Source organism: Lissotriton helveticus, chromosome 3_1 (assembly GCF_964261635.1).
Source record: "Lissotriton helveticus chromosome 3_1, aLisHel1.1, whole genome shotgun sequence".
Classification (NCBI taxonomy): domain Eukaryota; kingdom Metazoa; phylum Chordata; class Amphibia; order Caudata; family Salamandridae; genus Lissotriton; species Lissotriton helveticus.
This window is the reverse complement of record NC_136061.1, coordinates 1,751,739,067-1,751,760,448: the sequence shown is the minus strand read 5'-3', so window position 1 is coordinate 1,751,760,448 and position 21,382 is coordinate 1,751,739,067. Positions and strand designations below refer to the sequence as shown.

Below are 21,382 nucleotides of genomic sequence, written 5' to 3'. Positions count from 1 at the left end.
TTTTGAAAACTCAAGGTGCTGTGGTGACCCCAAACAGTAGAACTTTGAATTGGCAATGTTTGCCTGCTATAACAACTCTGAGGTATTTGTGATGTGCAGTGTGTATTGGTATATGGAAATAGGTGTCTTTTTGGTTCAGTGTTACCATAAAGTCACCCTGTTAGAGAAGTGGAATAAAGTCCTGTGAGTAACCATATGGAAATGTTCTGATAGGATGTATTGGTTGAAGGGTCGGAGATCTAAGATTGGTCTTAGTGACCCATCTTTTTTGGCAATTAGAAAATATACAGGTTTTATGGCCCCTATGAGAAGAAGGGGTTTAACTTCTTGTTTGAGAAGTGTTAGATGATCCTGTGCGTGCAAGGTGGGGTGTTGGGTTGTATGGTAATGAACTCCAGACAACAGCCATGTTGGATAATGGCTAGTACCCCACTGGGCTGGGGTGATGGATTCTCAGACTGGGTGGGAAGTTTGTAGTCTACCTCCGACAGGTGTGGAGTGGTCAAGAGGAAGGTTGGGTGGTCACTGATTTGAAGTGGGTGTTACTCTATATGAGGAGGCACCCCTGCCCCTTCAATTGTTGTTTTCGTCTCTAAAGGAACCTCTAAAAGGGATTTTACTGTAGGCAGACTGGCCATGTTTTTGTTCGGGAAGTGGAGGCATCTGTGGTGGTGGATTTACATGCAACCCTGTAGCCTGTGCGGCGAAAGGACCCCGTAGGAGTTGCTGTCTCTAATGCTCTCATGGCCTTAGCTGTGTCAGTATCCTTTTTAGGTCTCGCGACCTATCGATGCGCGCATGCGCATCGAGCGGAGCGAGAATTCAAGTGGCGAAAACATCATGAAACCACCAGCTTTTTGCTGGCGTTTTCATGCAGTTCATGTGAACCACGTGTTCAAACATGAACGCGCATCAGCCTCCCTCCATTTGCCGCACAGCACATCAAAGGGCTTCGCCCAGCGTGCGCTCTGCGGCTTCTCAGCTTCTCCTCCCCTAATTAGTCATTTTCGCTGCTCCCCTGCCCGCCGTGTCACATTTCTCCTCCCCCCTCCCCTTCTCCGACTTCTGCCTTCCTTTCCCGGCGCACGCATTTAAATGTACTTCTCGTTCCTTTTCTGATTTCTAAGATTATGTATGACAACACCTTCCAATTTCATTACACATGATCATTAGGACTCTCTCCAAAGAATTCACCGATTGTGGTAGTGAGCTTGTGATTTTCCCAGCGTACGTGGTCGGTTTGCTGCTTGCTTGTCCCTTTCACCACCTCACTCCTGTCTATCTTCAGCTTAAGCACAGAAGGCATGTGCTTTCGATTCTCTCATGCTGTTCATGTGTTTCACGGCCTTACAATGCAAGACAAAGGGGCTTCGGAATATGTCCATGCAGCAATTATATTACATTTTTGCAGACGATGCGACATGGCTGTGTTCACAAGCACACTTTCCACATGTCTACGGCCGGCTCAAGATGGGCATGTGTGCTTTTACAAGCCCTCCACACCACCAAGCAACCATTTGGACGCATAAATTAACACAACGTGTAACACGTGCTAAAGGATTAAAAACAAAAACAAAATCGGATTAAGAAGCCTCAAATAGACAGAAAAGTGGCGCCGCTCAAAACAGAACACTTTAGTACACTACACACGGTAATAATCTCTTCACGCACATTCCCTTTAGACTACACGTAATAGTAACATCTAGCACAAAACCAAATGACAAATTCTAACTAAGGTCTTAAATCCTTGCAGAAAATGCAGTGTCAAACATTAATGGCAACCAAGTTATTTATAGTCAGTCGCTGGCTCTCAGACTGAAAACAAACATCTAATTTAATGTATGAAAGCGTGGCGTGATCCGCTGATGGTTGACAAAAAAAAACAAGCATTGGCATTGCCAATAGGTCTCGCTTGGGGACCTTATAAGTATTTAGTTTTGCAGCACAATATCCGATTATGCAACAAGGATATTGTGCTGCAAAACTAAATACTTCTAAGGTCCCACAAGCGAGACCTATTGGCAATGCCAATGCTTGTTCATTTTGTCACGGGTAGTGTCTCCTTGTTGGCCAAAAGATGCTATTTGTTAAAATGCATATTTAGTATTACAAAGAAGGGGTCAAAATAAGCACTATCCTTTATGTCATAACAACATGACCTATTCGTCATCACAATTCCAAAAACTAGATAATCATAACATTGATCATTCCAATGACAGAGTTCATTTCAAAGCAGGAAAACTCAATGCAAAGTCCTTCTGTATGGGTTGATCCATTTATTCTTAAATCTCAGAAACTACAGCCAAGTAACAGAAGAAACAGCCAACACGTGTTTCGTCAGTACATAGTATGTACTAGTGACTTTCTCAAGGCTAAATGGATGTGTGGTCCACGGTGAAGAAACAAATGTATACGATGAGCGCAATAAAGTACACGAAGATAAGTAAGACGTTTCGAACCCGAGCACACGAGTAATCCAAAGAATGTATCAAATTGTAATAACTTCAAGTTCGGCAGCCATCCAAGTAATATGGAAACACGAGTGAGACCACGTGACCAAGGGGAATTCAGAAAAGTATGAATCTGCCGATAGCAGTAAACAAGACTCGGGAGAACAAAAACGCGATCCCTCCGGTATTGCAGTATACGTAAAAGATTTTTTATCGCGGCGTTCTTGTGTCATACGTCGTACGGAGGCACCAAATATGTATTCCGGCGTAGTAACATCTCGTCCGCATGATAAAGCGACTGAGACTCAGTTCTCCCGAGTCGTGTTTACTGCTATTGGCAAATTGTCTTGGACTCGCTGTACTAGACCTTGTGGACTCCTGGGGTCGGTTGTTACACACACTACGTATCCGCATATTTAGTATTGCCTGCTGGACCTCTGGTTTAAACCCAGAACACCTAAAACCATGTGTGTCGTCTAAGAAGCACATTGGTATTTGCAACACTAGAAGCTATGTCCGCCGCATCTAGTGAACCTCGGATGGAGTTATTGGGAATGGCCTGACCTTTTATGACAATTTGTTGTCCCCTTTTTGCTGTGTTCGTCTGGGAGGTACTTGCGGGGTTGCATTCTTTCACTCCAGTGGTTGCGTGCTGGAAGAATGCACAGAATGTTGTAGGGAGGGATTCGAGAATTTCAGGAGTACAGTTGGCCGATACTGTGATTGCGAGAAGGATGCTGGCTTGGCCCAGCAGGCTTAATAAATCTTAGCTTCCACACCAAGTATCAGGATCTGTATACTGGCGACGAGTTGCCGGTCAGCAGGACCTCCCAAGCATCTTCTCCGGCTGCGGTGTGCCAGAAGACATCTCTACTCGGACTGTTGCGTGCTACACCATTCAGAACTACCACTAAAATTCTCCTACAGTGCAGCTCCCACAGTAGAGGAACTGACTTCCTAATGTTCTGCTCTACAAGGTATCATTGTTTTATTTGCAAAGCCATTCCAACATCGGCTCCGCAAGCTTTTCCAGGTCATTTTAGCTATTGCCTGATCACCTCAGAAGTCATTACGCTGTACAGATACGCAAGGCAGCCAACTTGGATTGGGCCACTTACTGGCCCACATCAGTGCAGTTGGGTACGCATTTTTGAATACAGTTATTGTGTACTGCTGAGTTGCTGCAATTGACGTTGGTGACACACACAGCGTTTCCATGACGCTTGTGTCATTCTGCAGCAGTAAACAAGCATAGGTGACATGCACACCAGTACAGCTCATATTTTAGTAGGCTCATTCTGTTTTCAGTGCAATTCACACATGCACTTTTGATACATTGAAGTTATTTATTTATTTACCTCAGCATCTACCTAAATACTGTGTGTTCCATTACGGTGACAAGCACATCATATATTTGATTTTCAGCAAAGGATTAGTTTTCAGTGCAATTCGTGTTTGTGGTGCATACGTGCACTATTGCTACATTAGTATACTTGTTTATTTATTCTTTAATTTCTTTTTAACCACAGCATGGGTATTCGTTTTAGTAGTGTCATCATGTAACAAGCAATAATACCACCAGCAGCGTTTGTGCCTAATCCGGCTTTGAATTGGGAGAGGTGGAAGCCTTTTACACATAAAAAAAAATTTGCTATCTTGAGACACTGGTTAGGTTCAGAGGGCCGCAATATCTTGAAACACATTCCCAAGGTAGTGGTTCTTATAATTGAGGGCGAAGGGTCTATTCAAAGGATTTAAACACAAAATAAGGTTGGTTGAAGGGGTCCAAGCAGCTGTGCACAAGGTCTGGAGAGTACCTTTGGCCTTGCGGGATGAGTTAAAACAGGAATTGGACAAGTTGTGTGCCAGTGATGTAATAGAACCGATTGAGTCGTCCGATTGGGTTGCTCCTGTCGTTCTGGCTAAGAAAGCTAATGGAGCTCTGAGCATGTGTGTTGACTTACCCGATCTCAACCAGCAAATATGGGTAGACAAATACCCCTTGCCCAACATTACAGAGATAACTTCCATTCTTACGGGTGGAAAGTGGGTTAGTTTTCTTAGACATGACATCTGCATATCACCAGATTGATCAGTATCCTGTTTCAAGGCATTACACTGCATTTATAACCCCTAAAGGTTTATTACAATTCAAACGCATGCCCTTTGGACTTGCTTCTGCTTCCCTCATTTTCAGAGGATTGTGGAGAGTATGTTCAGGGGGATGTCCTAGGTGATGGCTTTTCAGGACGATGTTTTGGTGTATGGGGTTGATCAGAAGCAACACAACAAAAGGCTACACCGTGTATTATCTTTTAAGACGGTAAAGGAGTTACTCTTATCCTTGACAAATGCAGGTTGAAAGTGACCACAGTGAAGTATTTGGGCTACAAGTTATCTGTGGAGGGGTGGAAACAAAGGCCAGTTTAGTAAAAGCAATATAAGATTTTAGCCCTCCAGGAAATAAGGACCAGTTGAGGTCTTTAATGGGACTAATCGAATTTTATGCCAGATTCGTACCCAATTGTGCTGCAAAAACAAACCTTTCACATGAAGAATCTCCTCAAAAAGAACTCTAGGTTAAAGTGGGAAATTGAGTGTGCCAAGGAATTTGATCTAATCAAAAAATAAATTGCACTTGCTAAGCCTCTCAAGCCCTTTGACACCAGGGATCAGACCATAATCATGACTGATGCCAGTCAAAAAGGGTTGGGAGCGGTACTTATGGAATGTAGGGGTGGCAAAGATGAAGTAATAGCCTTTGCATTCATAGGCTTAAGGGGAGCTGAGGTAAAGTATTCTGTTGTTGAACCTGAGGCATTGGCCTGCCGGTGGGGTATCGTTCATTTCAAGCCTTATTTGTGGGGTCCGAAATTCACTGTGAGAGTGGATCACAAACCGTTGGTTCAACTCTTCACCACTAAAGGAGGTGAGAGTGCGACCCCCAGGACTGCCAAATGGCAATATAGAATTTTGGAGCACAACTTTAGCATCTTAGCCTGAGAAGAAGAATTTGTTAGCAGACTATCAGTCTAGATTACCAGGTAGTGAGGACAATGGAAGTGGTGAGGAAGAAAGAGACTGTGATACCGAGTTCATTTGCTGTGTTGAGTAATAGAGAAGGTGCTGTGTCAGAACAGGAATAGAGAAATGCTTATGAGGTGGACGCGAAAGTCTAGAAGGTCACGAAAATCATAAGCATGGCTGGATAGGAGGGAATTCGAAGGATAACTCAGTCAGCAAATCCAAACACATTTTTGAGGAATTGTCTATTGTCAAAGAGTTTGGTGGTCCCCAAAGCTGTGAGGCTCAAAGTACTCACGTTAGCCCATGAAGGTCACATTGGCATGCATGCTAAGAAGAGAAGTGTCCAAGAAAAATGTTGGTGACCATGTTTAGATAAGCAGGCGGAATACTTTATGAGAGAATGCATGTGTTGTGCCGTTAGTGACAAATCACAAGTAACCGTACCCAGCTCTGTAGTTGCGGTTCAGGTACCCAATAAAGCATGAGCTAAACTAGCAATTTACATTGTAGGTGCTATTTTGTTGTCTGGCAGCAGTGTTACAGAGTATGGCATTGTCCTCATGGACTCTTATAGTCGCTGGCCAGAAGTTAAGTTTGTGAAAGCTCAAAGTGCAGCATGTGGGATTGAATTCCTTGAGTCGCTGTTTGTAAGAGAAGGGGTGCCTGATGAGGTGCTTTCTGATAATGGATGCCAATTTACTTAGACACAATTTGAGGAATTTATGAAGTTCATGGGCATAAAACACTCTAGAACGTCCCTTTACCATCCCAGGAGCAATAGTCTCATTGAGAGATTTAATAGAGTAATCAAAGAGAACGTGCAATTGTCCAAGGCCAATGAGTTGAACTGTAAGTTGCGGGCAGTGCGCACAACAGACAATGCTGATACTGAAGTTTCTCTATTCATTTTGTTGAGGACAAGTTCTCACTTCCAAAATGTTGAGAAGGTGGATGGGTGAGTTTGAGTTACCAGATAAGAAAATAAGGGATTTAGGCAGGAAGAGAGTAGAAGCTCAAAACAAAATATGTTCAGACTCACCTCAAGCCAAGGTCTAGTGAGCTGAAAGTGAAAGTGGGTGATCTGGTAAAGGTGAAATGTATTTTACCCAAGGGGGAAATATAAGTTCTCCGATCTCAAGTCAGTGGTGAGAGTTAACAAGAGAGCAGTGAAATTGGAGGATGGCAGATAATGGAACAAGAGTAGAACTGTGGTGTCTCCCTTACATCAGGAGTGCCTGGGGAACATGTGTCAGAAGGAAGTAATGGAGACAAGTATCTTGGGGAGAGGGGCAGTTTACCAGCTGCCAGGGCAACTAGATTGCCGCCCAGGTTCCGAGAGTATGCTATGCATTAATACAAGGATGGTGCTATTGTTTTTATCCTATTTTCGCCACACTAATGTGAGTGTCAGAGCCCAGTGAGCCCGGGACCCACGTCTGGGCACACCCCGCGCACTTAGGGCAAGAAAGCAAAAGACACACAAATGACGGACAGAATGCAGAACAAATCAAACATTCACTCCCAGTCAAGAGATCTGGGTTAAATCCAGGTGTGTGTCTCATGCTTGCTGCACCACCAGATTCAAGCTAGCCTGGCTGATGAGGGGTTATACCCCAAAACCTGTCCCAGGATGTTTGTTTTCGATCCAGGGAGGACTTGGCCTGGCAGTTGGGGCTGGACTGGTCCCACGGGGAGCAGGTTCAAGAATGATTTGCATATTGCTGGGTCCAACCTGGAATGGATGGGTGAGCAAAAAAAAGACGGCTTTAACCCACATCTGTGAGAGGGGTTAAGGTTTGATTTGTTCAGCATTCCATCCATCATTTGTCATTTATTGAAGGAGTACCTTTCTCACAAGAAGAAACTTGGCCCGGATATTTCAGCAACTTCTATATATAGTCACCTTTTGTAGTCACCTAAGCACTTTAGCTTTCTTAAAACAGAACCTGTGCAACGATAAGGAAATGTTACCTACGCTGTATGCATCTGTTCTTGGCATGTAGAGCTGTAGAATTTCATGCATTGCATAAGATCGCCATCTAGTGTTGGGTCCGGATGTTTGCACTTTGTTTTTCTGGAAGAAGTTTTCCCTAGTCATGAGGTAGGGGACTCCTCCTTTAGGTAATAGTGCACATGGTCATCGACTCCATCTTCAGATTGTTTTCCGCAGAGAATGGAGTAGTAGTAAAGAATAGAGATGTCCATGCATAAGTATGTTTAGTAAAACGGAGAACTATAGCAGTTACAGGTACCCGGGGAGGTGGGTGAGCGCATGAGAATATACAGCTCTACATGCCAAAGACAGATGCATACTGGGTAAGTAGAATTTTCGGTTCGAGGCATGTGAGCTGTAGATCACATGCTTTGCATAACCTATAACCTATATAGCAGTCGCCCCGAAGCGGTGGCTATCCTGTAACTGTTGGAGTTGTCTGAAATAATGTTTTAAGTACTGCTTGACCCACATTAGCTTGTTATCTTGCTAACACATCTACACAATAGTGTTTGGTGAATGTGTGTGCTGTAGACCGTGTTGCAGCTTTGCAGAAATCAGTAATAGGGATATTCCCTAAGAAAGCTACAGTAGCCCCCAACGTGCGAGTGGAATGTTCTCTAGGGGTTACTGTGAGAGTCATTTTGGCTTTTTGATAACAAATCTGAATACACTTGACAATCCACCTAGCAATTCCTGATTTGGAGATAGGATTAAATTTGTGAGGTGGCGCGAAAGCTTGGTTTTACGAAAAGATTTTGCTCTTCCAGCGTAATACAAAAGAGCTCTTCTTACACCTAAGGTATGTAAAGCTCGTTCTGCAACAGAGTCAGGTTGAGGGAAGAATACAGGTAATTCAACTGACTGATTGATGTGAAATGCAGATGCAACCGTAGGTAGGAATTTAGGGCTGGTACGAAGAACCACTCTATCTTTATGTAACTGGAAAAAGGGTTCTTCTATGGTTAGTGCATGTAGTTCACCAACTCTCCTCAATGAAGTGATTGCAATGAGGAAAGCTGTTTTCCAAGTAAGGAACTGTAGTTCACATTTGTGCATGGGTTCAAATGGCGGACCCATTAGCCTTATGAGGACTACGTTAAGATTCCATAATGGGGCAGGTGGAAGTCTTGTTGGTATTACCCTTTTTAGCCCTTTCATGAATGCTTTGATGTAAGGCACTCGGAATAGCGATAAATGTTGCCTATTTTGAAGGTAAGCTGCTATGGCAGCAAGATGCAGTCTGATGGATGTATAGGCCAATGCTGACTGCTGCAAATGCAATAGGTAGCACAGTATGTTCTGTATGGAAGCATCAAGGGGGTTGATGTGATTGTTATTGCAATAGATAACAAAAAGCTTCCATTTGGCTGAGTAGCAGGCCCTTGTGGTAGGCTTTCTGGCCTCTCTAATAATGTTTCATACAGTCTGGTGGAAGGTGGAGATAACCAAACTCTATGACTTCAGGAGCCAGATCGCAAGGTTCAGCTGTTTGGGATCTGAGTGTTTGATTTCTCCATGGCTCTGTGTGAGGAGACTTGAAGTTAAATGTACATTTTAGTGTGATACCAGAGAGAGTACCAATAGCGTTGTGAACCAGGGTTAATGTTGGAGCTACTAGTATTAGCATGAGTAATGTTTGCCTGAGTTTCCGAACCACTGATGGAATGAGTGGGAGAGGCGGAAAAGCGTAGGCAAATATCCCTGACCCGTTCATCCACAGAGCATTGCCTTTGGACAACGGGTGTGAATACCTAGGTGAAGTTTTGGCCTTTGCGTTTTCGGGTGTTGCGAACAGGTCTATGTGAGGGACTCCCCAGGCTTGAAAGTATGGGTGGAGAACTTGCGGGTGAAGTTCCTACTCGTGTATCTGAAAGCTTTGCCTGCTGAGGAGATCCAGAATCTGATTGTTGACTCCTGGGACATGTTGTGCTAGGAGATAAATGTTGTGGTGTATCGCCCACCTCCAGACAGTCGGAGGGAGAGAGTGTGTTCCCCCTGATTCTGTATGTAATACATAGCTGTCATGTTGTTGGTTCGGACTAGTACAGCTTTGCCAAAGAGGTGATCTTAAATGGATTTGAGGCTAGAAAGATTGCCATGAGTTCTAAATGATTGATGTGAAGCAACCTTTGCTGTAGGCTCCACCGCCTTTGCACTGTGGGTTGATGAAGATGAGCTCCCCAGCCAGTAAGGGATGCGTCCGCTGTTAACACCGTCAGTGGAATCGGGTCTATGAACAGCCACCCTTTTGATAGGTTTTGTGTGTTCCACCACTGCAGAGAGCGATGAGTATGGCCGCTTACCAACAATAGATCGGTCAATAGACCTTGAGACTGGTTTCACTGACTGGCTAAACACTCTTGAAGTGAACACATGGGTAACCTGGCGTGGGAAACGATCATGATGCAAGAAACCATCATTCCCAGCAGTTGCATAAACACTCAAGCTGGAAGTGACTGAGTGGATTGAAATTTGAGAATGAGCGCCTGAATGTTTCGAGTTCTGGCTGCATTGGAATAAGCTAGAGCCTTTTGAGTACCTAGAGTGGCTCCTAGGTAATCCTGAACTTTGTTTGGCTGAAGATGTGATTTTAACACATTGACTGACAACCCTAGCTTTTGAAGCAGCTGAATGGTTACTGAAGTGTGCTTGCGACATTTCTGATATGTGCTGGCTTTAATGAGCTAGTCGTCCAGATAGGGAAAGACATGTATGCTTTGTCTTATGAGATGTGCAATGGGAGCACTTTGAATTGGTAGTGTTGACCTGCTATCACAAACCTGAGAACTTTGCGGTGAGCCGGATGGATTGGAATCTGAAAGTAGGCTTCCTTTAAATCTAGAGTAGAAAGAAAATTGCCCTTGTGCAAAAGAGGAAGTATTTGTTACTGTGTTACCATGTGGAAGTGGTCTGACTGTATGTAAAGATTGAGTTCTCTGAGATCCAATATGGGTCTGAGAGAGTGGTCCTTTTTTGAAATTAGAATGTAAAAAGGAGGGGGAGGAGCCACGCTAGCAACCAAGATGGCCGCGTAGGCTTCCAGCTCCGCCGACCTCCGACTCCCGCCGGAATATTCTGTCATTTATCCTGTTCTTGCGCCCAGCCACCGTGTGTATGAACCTGCCGTGAGATTAATGGAACTATACCGAGATTTCTACCTGTTCGGCTGATGAAGATATGCCGAGTGGAAGTTTGCGGCCTAGATCTGGCCAGAAGCCGGGGCCTCGAGTACTGGCCCATCCGGGTTTCAGTTCAACAACATCGGCTGTGGTGGTGTGATTGGGTCCGGTCTACCGGAGTGGAAAACATTTTTTTCTCGCTTTCTCGGATTGAGGTGGATGACGTTTGGCTGCCTTGGTGAAAGTCGGAGGAGGGGTGACAGCCCAACGGTTGCAGCTGTGGGCCGGGGTCCTGCCCGGTGACCCGGTAAAGGGCCCGCTGGTGTTCGCTGGGTCGGGGTCTCCGCCTGCGGTGGCGGACCTAGGATATCATCGGACCAACTGATAAGTCTCCCTCTGCAGTCGGCCGTTCCCGACTCGCCTGTCCCCCTCTGAGAGATCGAACTCTATGGGGGAAGCAATCATGACTGGCACCGATCAAAGAGTAGTGGAACGGACCGGAAATGACCCGTCGCTACGAACTGTATTGGCAGCCATTGAGTCAATTCATGAGTACGTCGAAGGCCGCATTCAGACGATGGTGGCGCGCTTGTCTGAGATGGTACGAATTGGACCGGACCCTACTCCACTAAAAGAAACGGTGACGACCGAGACACCCATGATGGCCACTCTGATGGATGAAGTAGACCCCGCACTGTGTGAGGTGTCGGAGCCTTTGATCAGTGTTTTGGACGATGAGAACAAACTCGATGCCACCAATGGATTGTTAAGCCTACGATCGTTGCCGACTATGGAAGGACTAATTGATGTTCCCACCCCAGAGACTTCTGATGAGAACTGTTATTGGAATGACACTGTGTCACTCCCCTATACATCGGAGCCGCTAAGATGGCGAACGAATCAACGCTGGGAGTTCATAACGGGGAAGGGAGTCTCTGGACCTGACGGTGTTCACAGCACTTTCGTTCTTCTGCTTTGTCCTGCATTGAGTTCTATTACATTTTCTTCGTACTCGGACTGTCCTGTGGAAGAGGTGGCTTGTCCGGAGGGGACTCATGTGTTTGATCGGAAGGGGCAAGGATGAGTTTGAAAGACTGGGTTTGAATTACGTATGATAGACACAGGATCTGTTAAACTTATGCTTTAGGAAGGCTGGGCAGTGATTGAAGTTTCCCTTTTAGAGACACATATTTGTTGTCCGATAGATTTCTTGACTTCAATCTGGGGATTCATGGTTCTGGCGGGGGGAGGGGCAACCGGGAGCCCGTAAGAATATGCCCTCCTCCACTTCTCTTCTCTACTTCGGTAGAGTTCTTCTTTTAGAACCTAGTTAGTTGGGGCGACAGGCACGCTGCTACTGGGGGTTAGGCGATAGCCGTTTGCAGGGGTGCAGGGTGGGGGGATGGGTTTATTGTTTTCATTTTGTTATCGCCCATATAATTTTTCTCTTTTTCAATTTTTCTTAGTCTTTCCTTTACTCGTAATATTGTCAAAATATCCGGACTCTAATCCTTAACTTCTAATGTCAGGTTGCCATGACTCTCCTGCTGTTTTGATTTATGGGTGGGAGGATTTCGAGGATCCGCTTCTCAGCTGTTTAGCGATTATACTGATGCCAATTTTCATTTTGTGCTTAGTAGTTCGGACCTCTCGAAGAATTCTTTACTGCTCTACGTATATCCTGTTTTTGTACCGATTCACCCTGTAATCATTGGATGTATATATGGCACCGGGTATGTCTGTTTATTTTTTTGCTTTAAAACAATAAAAATAATTATTAAAAAAAAATTAGAATGTAAAAGGAGTACACGCCCGACCTTTGATGTTGTGGTGGCACAGGCTCTATGGCTTGTTTTAGTAGCAGGGGTTGTACTTCCTGTTTGAGAAGATCTAGGTGATACGGTGAAAGTCTGTGAGACTTTGGAGGAATGTTTGGAGGAGTGTTGATGAACTCCAGGCAGTAACCAGAATGGATAATTTGGAGAACCCATTGTTTGTTGTTATTGACTGCCACTTTGGTAGAAATTGCGACAGTCGTCCCCCTACAGGTGTTAAGTGGTCGGGGGGAACTATGGGCAAGTCACTGTTTTGTATTGGATGGCGAGGTATGTGTATTGGAACCTCTACCCCTGCCCTTGCCGTTGTTTCCTCTGTAATTGCCTCGAAAGAAACCCTTTGAACCTGAGGGCTGGTTATTGCACTTATAGGTGGACACAGTGTCGGATGAAGTATTTTTAGATACTGCTCGATAAAAGGAGCGACGAAAGGAACCACGCCCTTGTGGAGACTTAAGTGCTCCCATGGATTCAGCCACTTCAGTATCCTTCATCATTTTATCCAATGAAGTGTCTACCACCGGCCCAAAAAGGTGTTCCTTCTCAAAGGGTGTGTTTAGTATGGAAGTTTGAACCTCCGGTTTAAACCCTGGCATGTCTTCTTAAAAGAACACTAGTGTTTACCGCTCTGGCAAATGTATCAGCAGCATCTAGGGAGCATCTAATTTGGTTATTAGAAATTAACTGCCCCTCACAAACCAGGTCTTGCGCTTTTGATTTGTGTTCTTGAGGAAGAAACTAGATGAGTTACTCCATTTCATCCCAGTGTGTGCGGTCATAGCGTGGTAGCAACGGTTGTGTATTAGAAATACGCCAGAGGTTAGCAACCTGGGAGGCTATCCTTTTCCCTGAAGCATCAAGGAGTTTAGACTCTTTATCTGGTGGTGGTGTTTCTCCAGTAGTCTGGGAGTTTCCCCTTTTACGTGCATTAGAAACCACTAGTGAATCTAATGGTAGTTGACCCTTTATGTAGACCGGATCTGATGGGGCAGGCTTGTATTTTTTATCTACCCTAGGGGTAAGGATACGTGCTCTAACAAGATCCTTAAAAATGTTGTCTACATGTCTGGTCATGCCTTTCAACATGGGCAACATGTGTGTAGACTTTTGTGCGCTGTGTAGTGTCTTGAAAATGAAGTCCTCTTCAAGGGATTCTCTGTGTAGCGGGACCCCAAGGTAAGTAGCAGCTCCTACACTGCCATCTGGTGGAGAGGGCCTGGTAGGATATATGTTCGGGTCGATGTGAGTGGGAGAATCAGTATTATTGTCATCTCACACGTCTCCAGGCTGATCGTCATCATTATTATCCCCATCACTCTGATTGTCAGGTGTGTGTGGTTGTGAGTGCTCAGGTGAAGTTGGCACAGGTATAGTTTGGGGTAGAGAAGGTGAAGGAAGAGGAAGAGGTTGAGGTGAAGGATTTGTCCCGACAGTTCTCTTCTTCAATGGTATGTGGTATTCCTCTTCTGTAGTAGCACCACTCTTTAAAGTCACTTTAGTGGTAATATGTCCAGTCTTTGGGTGTATAACCAGAATCTTTTGTTTCGGAACCGGTTTGTGGTGCGGATCACTGAAAACAAGCTTTCTAGGTGACTTTGGTGTCTCCGTGTGTTTCTGTTCCGAGTGTTTCAGTGCGAATGGTATCTTGGCCGGAGTTTTTGGATCCGAAGTTTGTTTTGGTGCCGATGGAGGATGTTCGGTGCCGGACTTTTTCTTCCGTTCCGAATTCTTTGGCTCGGTGCCCGATTTGGCATGGGGCTTTTCAGAGCCGGAAGGCTTTTAACTATGCTTCAGTGCCAAGCCCGAAGGCGGGGCTTCGGAAGCTTGTTCTCGGCGCCCACTGGGGTCCGAGGGCGCAGGTTGGTCCGGAGCCTTTCTCTTCGATGGAAGTGGAAGGTGGGGCAAGGTAGGGACTGTACTCACAGTACCTTGTCCATGCAGGATGTCTTCATCCTCATCGGAGCTGTTTTCGGAAAAGAAGATGTCTTTCTATTCCTCATTGGCTTCGATGGGCTCGTCGCCTTCCTCCTCGTCCAACTGAGATCCGAAGAGGTCCGGAATGGAACTCGTTTGTTGTCTCTGCCTGTCGCATCGTCGGGCCCGACGATCGCAAAGAGTCTTTTTGAAGCAGAAAGCTCGGCACGCGCCGCAGTTATCTTCTCTGTGGTCGGGTGACAAACACAAATTGCACACCTCGTGTGAGTCGGTGCGCGGGTATTTCGCGTGGCACTGAGGACAGAACTTGTAAGGAGTTTGTTCCATCGACTGCGAGTCGAACCAGGGGCTAGGCACGACGGCCTACCACGAGCTCTCAGATAAAATTTTTCTTAAGGAATCACAATTGGCGAAGAAAGGGGAACGCGAACGGAAAAAATACTGTTAAGTGTGAATGTGATACGCGCCAATAAGGACCGAATGATCGACGTCGAACCGGAGCGCAGCGAGTTACATCCAAACCCGATGGCGGACAAAAACAATCTGAAGATGGGAGTCGATGACTATGCGCACTATCACCTAAGGGAGGAGTCCCCTACCTCGTGACTAGGGAAAACTTCTTCCAGAAAAACAAAGTGCAAACATCCGGACCCAACATTAGATGGCAATCTTATGCAAATCATGTGATCAACAGCTCACAGGCCTCGAACCTGTATTCCAGGGAACTTTGGTAAAGAATTGTGCATATCTAAATGGACATGTTCTCCACACTATTGAAAACACGAAAAGAAAAAAGAATCAACACGACTCTGCTACTACATTCTTGCAGACTTAGCCTTGCTAATCATGCAATGCAGTAATTAGCTGCTAAAAAAACGACAAGTCAGTCAAAGAAGTTCCAAATCAAATAAGTGACAAACACACAATCCGAAATTAAATACATCGACAACATGAAGAGAAAACTTGAAAGATGCCCCCCAAAAATCCCTCAGCACACAGAGACAGGGATTAAGTTCAACAATTGCATTTTAAAACTGGGAAATAGGAGTCCTAAAAAGTGATGGGCTCTATGGTCTAGGAAGAGATTCATGAACTGGACATGTTCTGCCACGAACAGTTGATGTAGTGAACTTCGTACCATGATTAAAGAATCCTTCCTCTCCTGGAGATGGGCTGCCACGTTCTAATCACTCTGAAAGAAGCCTTTTGGAGCTACATTTCAAAAAGTGCCCAAGAGGCCCAACCAACTTTGCACCCACGTTTTGCACCCCCAGGGCACTTTATTATTATAGGAGAGGCCACAGATGTTCGTTCAGCAATTTGGATACAAAGGGGTGTGGTCTCATGCACAGGAGGGAATACTTTTCTTTTGCTTCTGCATCATACTACAGATGTAGGCACAAAGGCAAAGAAGCTGTTGAGAGGTGCACAGACTATGCGCAAGATAAAGCTGGCACACAGTCAGTGCACCACAAGTGGGCAACCCTTCACAAATGGGCACCCTATGTACCTTTCCTTGTCCAAAAGGTCCATAATACAGATCTTATATTTGACTGAACCTGCTTTTAGGCCACAAATAAACAAGACAGCAGATCTGTTTTACAATGCGGAGTATAATGAGGAAGATCTTTCATTTACTCTCTTCTGAATCAAGGAATCCAGTGGTAATGTTTCAATGTCCTCACACTGAGGCTACTGTAACTCCATGCATCTAAGACTTCCAGAAAGATCCAGTAATCCAAATTCATGCAGTACATATTCTACAGCAACTGCTAATAATTAGTCATTTAATTAATTTTCACTGAAATCCAGAGTATGACAATAATGTTTATGCTCCTGTGTATGGTACATCAGGTGATTAACCTCCCGGGCCCCTCTATCAAACCGAAGACCCATCAACCACAGTCTGTTAAGATAGCGCTTTCTATCGCTTTTACAAGCACATAGAGTAATAGAAGTCAGACTGGCTGGTAGATTGTTTTTGTCCTCTTGACTTGTAATTGTGGAACTATCTTTTTATTGCGACTAAAATAACTTGAACAAACTGCTTTCAGGGGGCAAGAAATACACATTTTTTGCCAGTATATTCTTGAATCAACAGCTGTCAAAAAGGAGGCAGATGAGGTTTCAGGAAATCTATTGTCTTTTAAAGGCCCGTCATTTTAGGTACTTCACACCTTTTCAAGGCATGGGAGGAGGTGTGACTGGACCTCATTAAAGGCTCATTACCAGTTTAAGTAAAGTGAGTAGCATTCATACAGATCATTCTTTTGACTTTTGAAATAAAAATCCATATTGTATAACTATTGTTATTTTTCTTCAACAGTAAAATGTCATGGGAATGGCGAATCCAAAGCCTGGTTAAACTCATGCACTCACACAGTAGTTACTGCAAGTGGTTTTTACAAGGAACAAGTCCTGCATCCCATGTTTAAGTCCCACACTTGCAAATGTATGCACACTATACAGCAGGATCTTGCTAGTACAAACTACAGTTCAGTTAACCTATTTAATGGCAAACACGTTATGTCAAAGTAAAAAAAAGTTTGATTGACACTAGCGCACTAAGGCCTCCACCCACAGTGTAACATACCGTAGTTTAACGCTTTCCTTTGTAATTAATGGCAGTTTTAGACCAATATGTGTCTACCCTCTACCTTCTATGGCACAGGCACACTTTTGAATGCACTTTACTGCTGTCTTCCATAAAAGTAAAATATGCCAACTGGATTACCAAAGCTGTTACCAAGCTCAAAGGAAAATACAGCATACTGTGAAAGCATGTTCTGCATTTTCACACTTGCCAGAGATCTAGGTACAGAAAGATTAAAAAGCACAGGAAGAGCATTAAAAAAGGCAGATTTCCTAAACTATTTCATTCCCTGCAGTTAAATTCATAGTCCAAACAGTTCAAACAGCCTGTTATCAGGTCCAGCTGGCATCAAAGCTCAATGCTGTAATAGCGTAGTCGGCATCTGATGCCACAGGACAGGATTTTGGAAGACAAACAACAGAATAAATAAAAAGAAAAATCCCACCTCTAACAAAAGGGCTTTTTAAAATGGTGTGTGCTACAGGCCCAAACAATGTTCGCACTTAGAATAGGCAAAAAAATGCTTGTGACTATCAAAAATACTATAGGAGAATTTTTTTTCTCTTTTTAAGGCAACTTCTTTTAATTAAAGAGGAATGTCATCCTAAAAACAAAAGTGGAGTACTTTCATAACGGGTGAGAATGTACAAAACATTTAGCATTTTTCAATTTACTTTTTGGATTTCAGGTTCTGAAAAGACACAATTATTCAGGTAACAGTGGGTTAACTGTAACTGAACTGCCCAGCTGCTGCTGGGTACTTACGGTTTTGCTATGGCCACACGCAGACGGATGGGTAGAGACCCCAGGCCAGGACTGCCCTGGCACTCTGCCAGAGCTCGCTTCTGGTCCAATTCATCTGAAAACTTCACAAATCCATAGCCCCTGCGGAGAATAAGCATGCTGCATTACAGATGGCAACGGTACCACAGACAGTAAATAAGGTGGTATCAGCAGAGTGTGGACATAGTGGGAGTTAGGCGATGGGGAAATATAGACCCCCTACCCCCTCCTTTGGGCACGACAGGGGAAAAAGGCCCCATGGGTGCGATAGGAGAAAAGCAGATCTACTGGGCGCTAAAGGGGAATTGTTGCCCCCATTGGGCGCTAAAGAAAAAACGCAACCCCACGGATGCAACAGGCAAAAACAGGCCCCTGGGCACAACAGGGGGAAATGGAAAAGCAGCCTAAGCAGATGAAAGGAGAGAAGCAGCCTTGGGAGATGGGGTTTGGGGGAAAAACAACTGTCGGGGAGAGGGGATTCGGGGGGGGGGGGGGATGTCAACACTGCATGCGTAAATCTGCCTCACTGGGGATGGACAAGTGAAAATCAGCCTCAGGTGGAGGCAGATTTGGGAAAAGCCGCCTCTAGGGAAAACAAGCATTTACAATGCAATGGTCTCGGCATCATTAAAGGTAGAGCTATTGGCATTGCTCATGACATTTCTTTTTTTTTCTTTAAATCATAAATAAATGGCATTGTCATTTACATTGCCAATACACAGCACTCTGCACTCAACAGCACACAGCCCTCTGCACTCAACAGCACACACCACTCTGCACTCAACAGCACACACCACTCTGCACTCACTACTCTGCACTCACTACTCTGCACTCACTACTCTGCACTCACTACTCTGCACTCACTACTCTGCACTCACTACTCTGCACTCACTACTCTGCACTCACTACTCTGCACTCACTACTCTGCACTCACCACTCTGCACTCACCACTCTGCACTCACCACTCTGCACTCACTACTCTGCACTCACTACTCTGCACTCACTACTCTGCACTCACTACTCTGCACTCACTACTCTGCACTCACTACTCACTACTCTGCACTCCCTACTCTGCACTCCCTACTCTGCACTCACTACTCTGCACTCACTACTCTGCACTCACTACTCTGCACTCACTACTCACTACTCTGCACTCACTACTCTGCACTCACTACTCTGCACTCACTACTCTGCACTCACTACTCACAACTCTGCACTCACTATTCACAACTCTGCACTCACTACTCACTACTCTGCACTCACTACTCTGCACTCACTACTCTACACTCACTACTTTGCACTCACTACTCTGCACTCACTACTCTGCACTCACTACTCACTACTCTGCACTCACTACTCTGCACTCACTACTCTGCACTCACTACTCACAACTCTGCACTCACTACTCACAACTCTGCACTCACTACTCACTACTCTGCACTCACTACTCTGCACTCACTACTCTGCACTCACTACTCACTACTCTGCACTCACTACTCTGCACTCACTACTTTGCACTCACTACTCTGCACTCACTACTCTGCACTCACTACTCTGCACTCACTACTCTGCACTCACTACTCACTACTCTGCACTCACTACTCTGCACTCACTACTCACTACTCTGCACTCACTACTCTGCACTCACTACTCTGCACTCACTACTCTGCACTCACTACTCACTACTCACTACTCTGCACTCACTACTCTGCACTCACTACTCTGCACTCACTACTCTGCACTCACTACTCTGCACTCACTACTCACTACTTTGCACTCACTACTCTGCACTCACTACTCTGCACTCACTACTCTGCACTCACTACTCACTACTCTGCACTCACTACTCTGCACTCACTACTCACTACTCTGCACTCACTACTCACTACTCTGCACTCACTAGTCACTACTCACTACTCACTACTCTGCACTCACTGCTCTGCACTCACTGCTCTGCACTCACTGCTCTGCACTCACTGCTCTGCACTCACTGCTCTGCACTCACTACTCTGCACTCACTACTCTGCACTCACTGCTCTGCACTCACTGCTCTGCACTCACTACTCTGCACTCACTGCTCTGCACTCACTACTCTGCACTCACTACTCTGCACTCACTACTCTGCACTCACTACTCACTACTCTGCACTCACTACTCTGCACTCACTACTCACTACTCTGCACTCCCTACTCTGCACTCACTACTCTGCACTCACTACTCACTACTCTGCACTCACTACTCACTACTCTGCACTCACTACTCACTACTCTGCACTCACTACTCTGCACTCACTACTCACAACTCTGCACTCACTACTCACTAATCTGCACTCACTACTCTGCACTCACTACTCACTACTCTGCATTTACTACTCTACACTCACTACTCTGCACTCACTACTCTGCACTCACTACTCACTACTCTGCACTCACTACTCTGCACTCACTACTCTGCACTCACTACTCTGCACTCACTACTCTGCACTCACTACTCTGCACTCACTACTTTGCACTCACTACTTTGCACTCACTACTCTGCACTCACTACTCACTACTCTGCACTCACTACTCTGCACTCACTACTCACTACTCTGCACTCACTACTCTGCACTCACTACTCACTACTCTGCACTCACTACTCTGCACTCACTACTCACTACTCTGCACTCGCTACTCTGCACTCACTGCTCTGCACTCACTGCTCTGCACTCACTACTCTGCACTCACTACTCTGCACTCACTACTCTGCACTCACTACTCTGCACTCACTACTCACTACTCTGCACTCACTACTCTGCACTCACTACTCACTACTCTGCACTCACTACACACTACTCACTACTCTGCACTCACTACTCTGCACTCACTACTCACTACTCTGCACTCACTACTCACGACTCTGCACTCACGACTCTGCACTCACGACTCTGCACTCACGACTCTGCACTCACGACTCTGCACTCACGACTCTGCACTCACTACTCTGCACTCACTACTCACTACTCTGCACTCACTACTCACTACTCTGCACTCACTAGTCACTACTCACTACTCACTACTCTGCACTCACTACTCTGCACTCACTACTCTGCACTCACTGCTCTGCACTCACTACTCTGCACTCACTACTCTGCACTCACTACTCACTACTCTGCACTCACTACTCACTACTCTGCACTCACTACTCTGCACTCACTACTCTGCACTCACTACTCACTACTCTGCACTCCCTACTCTGCACTCACTACTCTGCACTCACTACTCACTACTCTGCACTCACTACTCACTACTCTGCACTCACTACTCACTACTCTGCACTCACTACTCTGCACTCACTACTCACAACTCTGCACTCACTACTCACTAATCTGCACTCACTACTCTGCACTCACTACTCTGCATTTACTACTCTGCACTCACTACTCTGCACTCACTACTCTGCACTCACTACTCTGCACTCACTACTCTGCACTCACTACTCTGCACTCACTACTCTGCACTCACTACTCTGCACTCACTACTCTGCACTCACTACTCTGCACTCACTACTCTGCACTCACTACTCTGCACTCACTACTCACTACTCTGCACTCACTACTCTGCACTCACTACTCACTACTCTGCACTCACTACTCTGCACTCACT

At 45.3% G+C, this 21,382-nt stretch overlaps 1 protein-coding gene across 4 annotated transcripts in view; it reads right to left on the bottom strand.

The window, feature by feature from the left end:
- The window catches only part of TRNAU1AP (tRNA selenocysteine 1 associated protein 1), a 247,886-nt gene that overhangs the window by 108,086 nt on the left and 118,418 nt on the right, over positions 1–21,382 (bottom strand). For all 4 annotated transcript variants that reach the window (XM_078682552.1, XM_078682555.1, XM_078682554.1 and 1 more), the window contains one exon: positions 17,721–17,840. In XM_078682552.1, the coding sequence (XP_078538678.1) occupies positions 17,721–17,840 (120 nt within the window). The remainder of the gene's footprint in view (positions 1–17,720; positions 17,841–21,382) is intronic.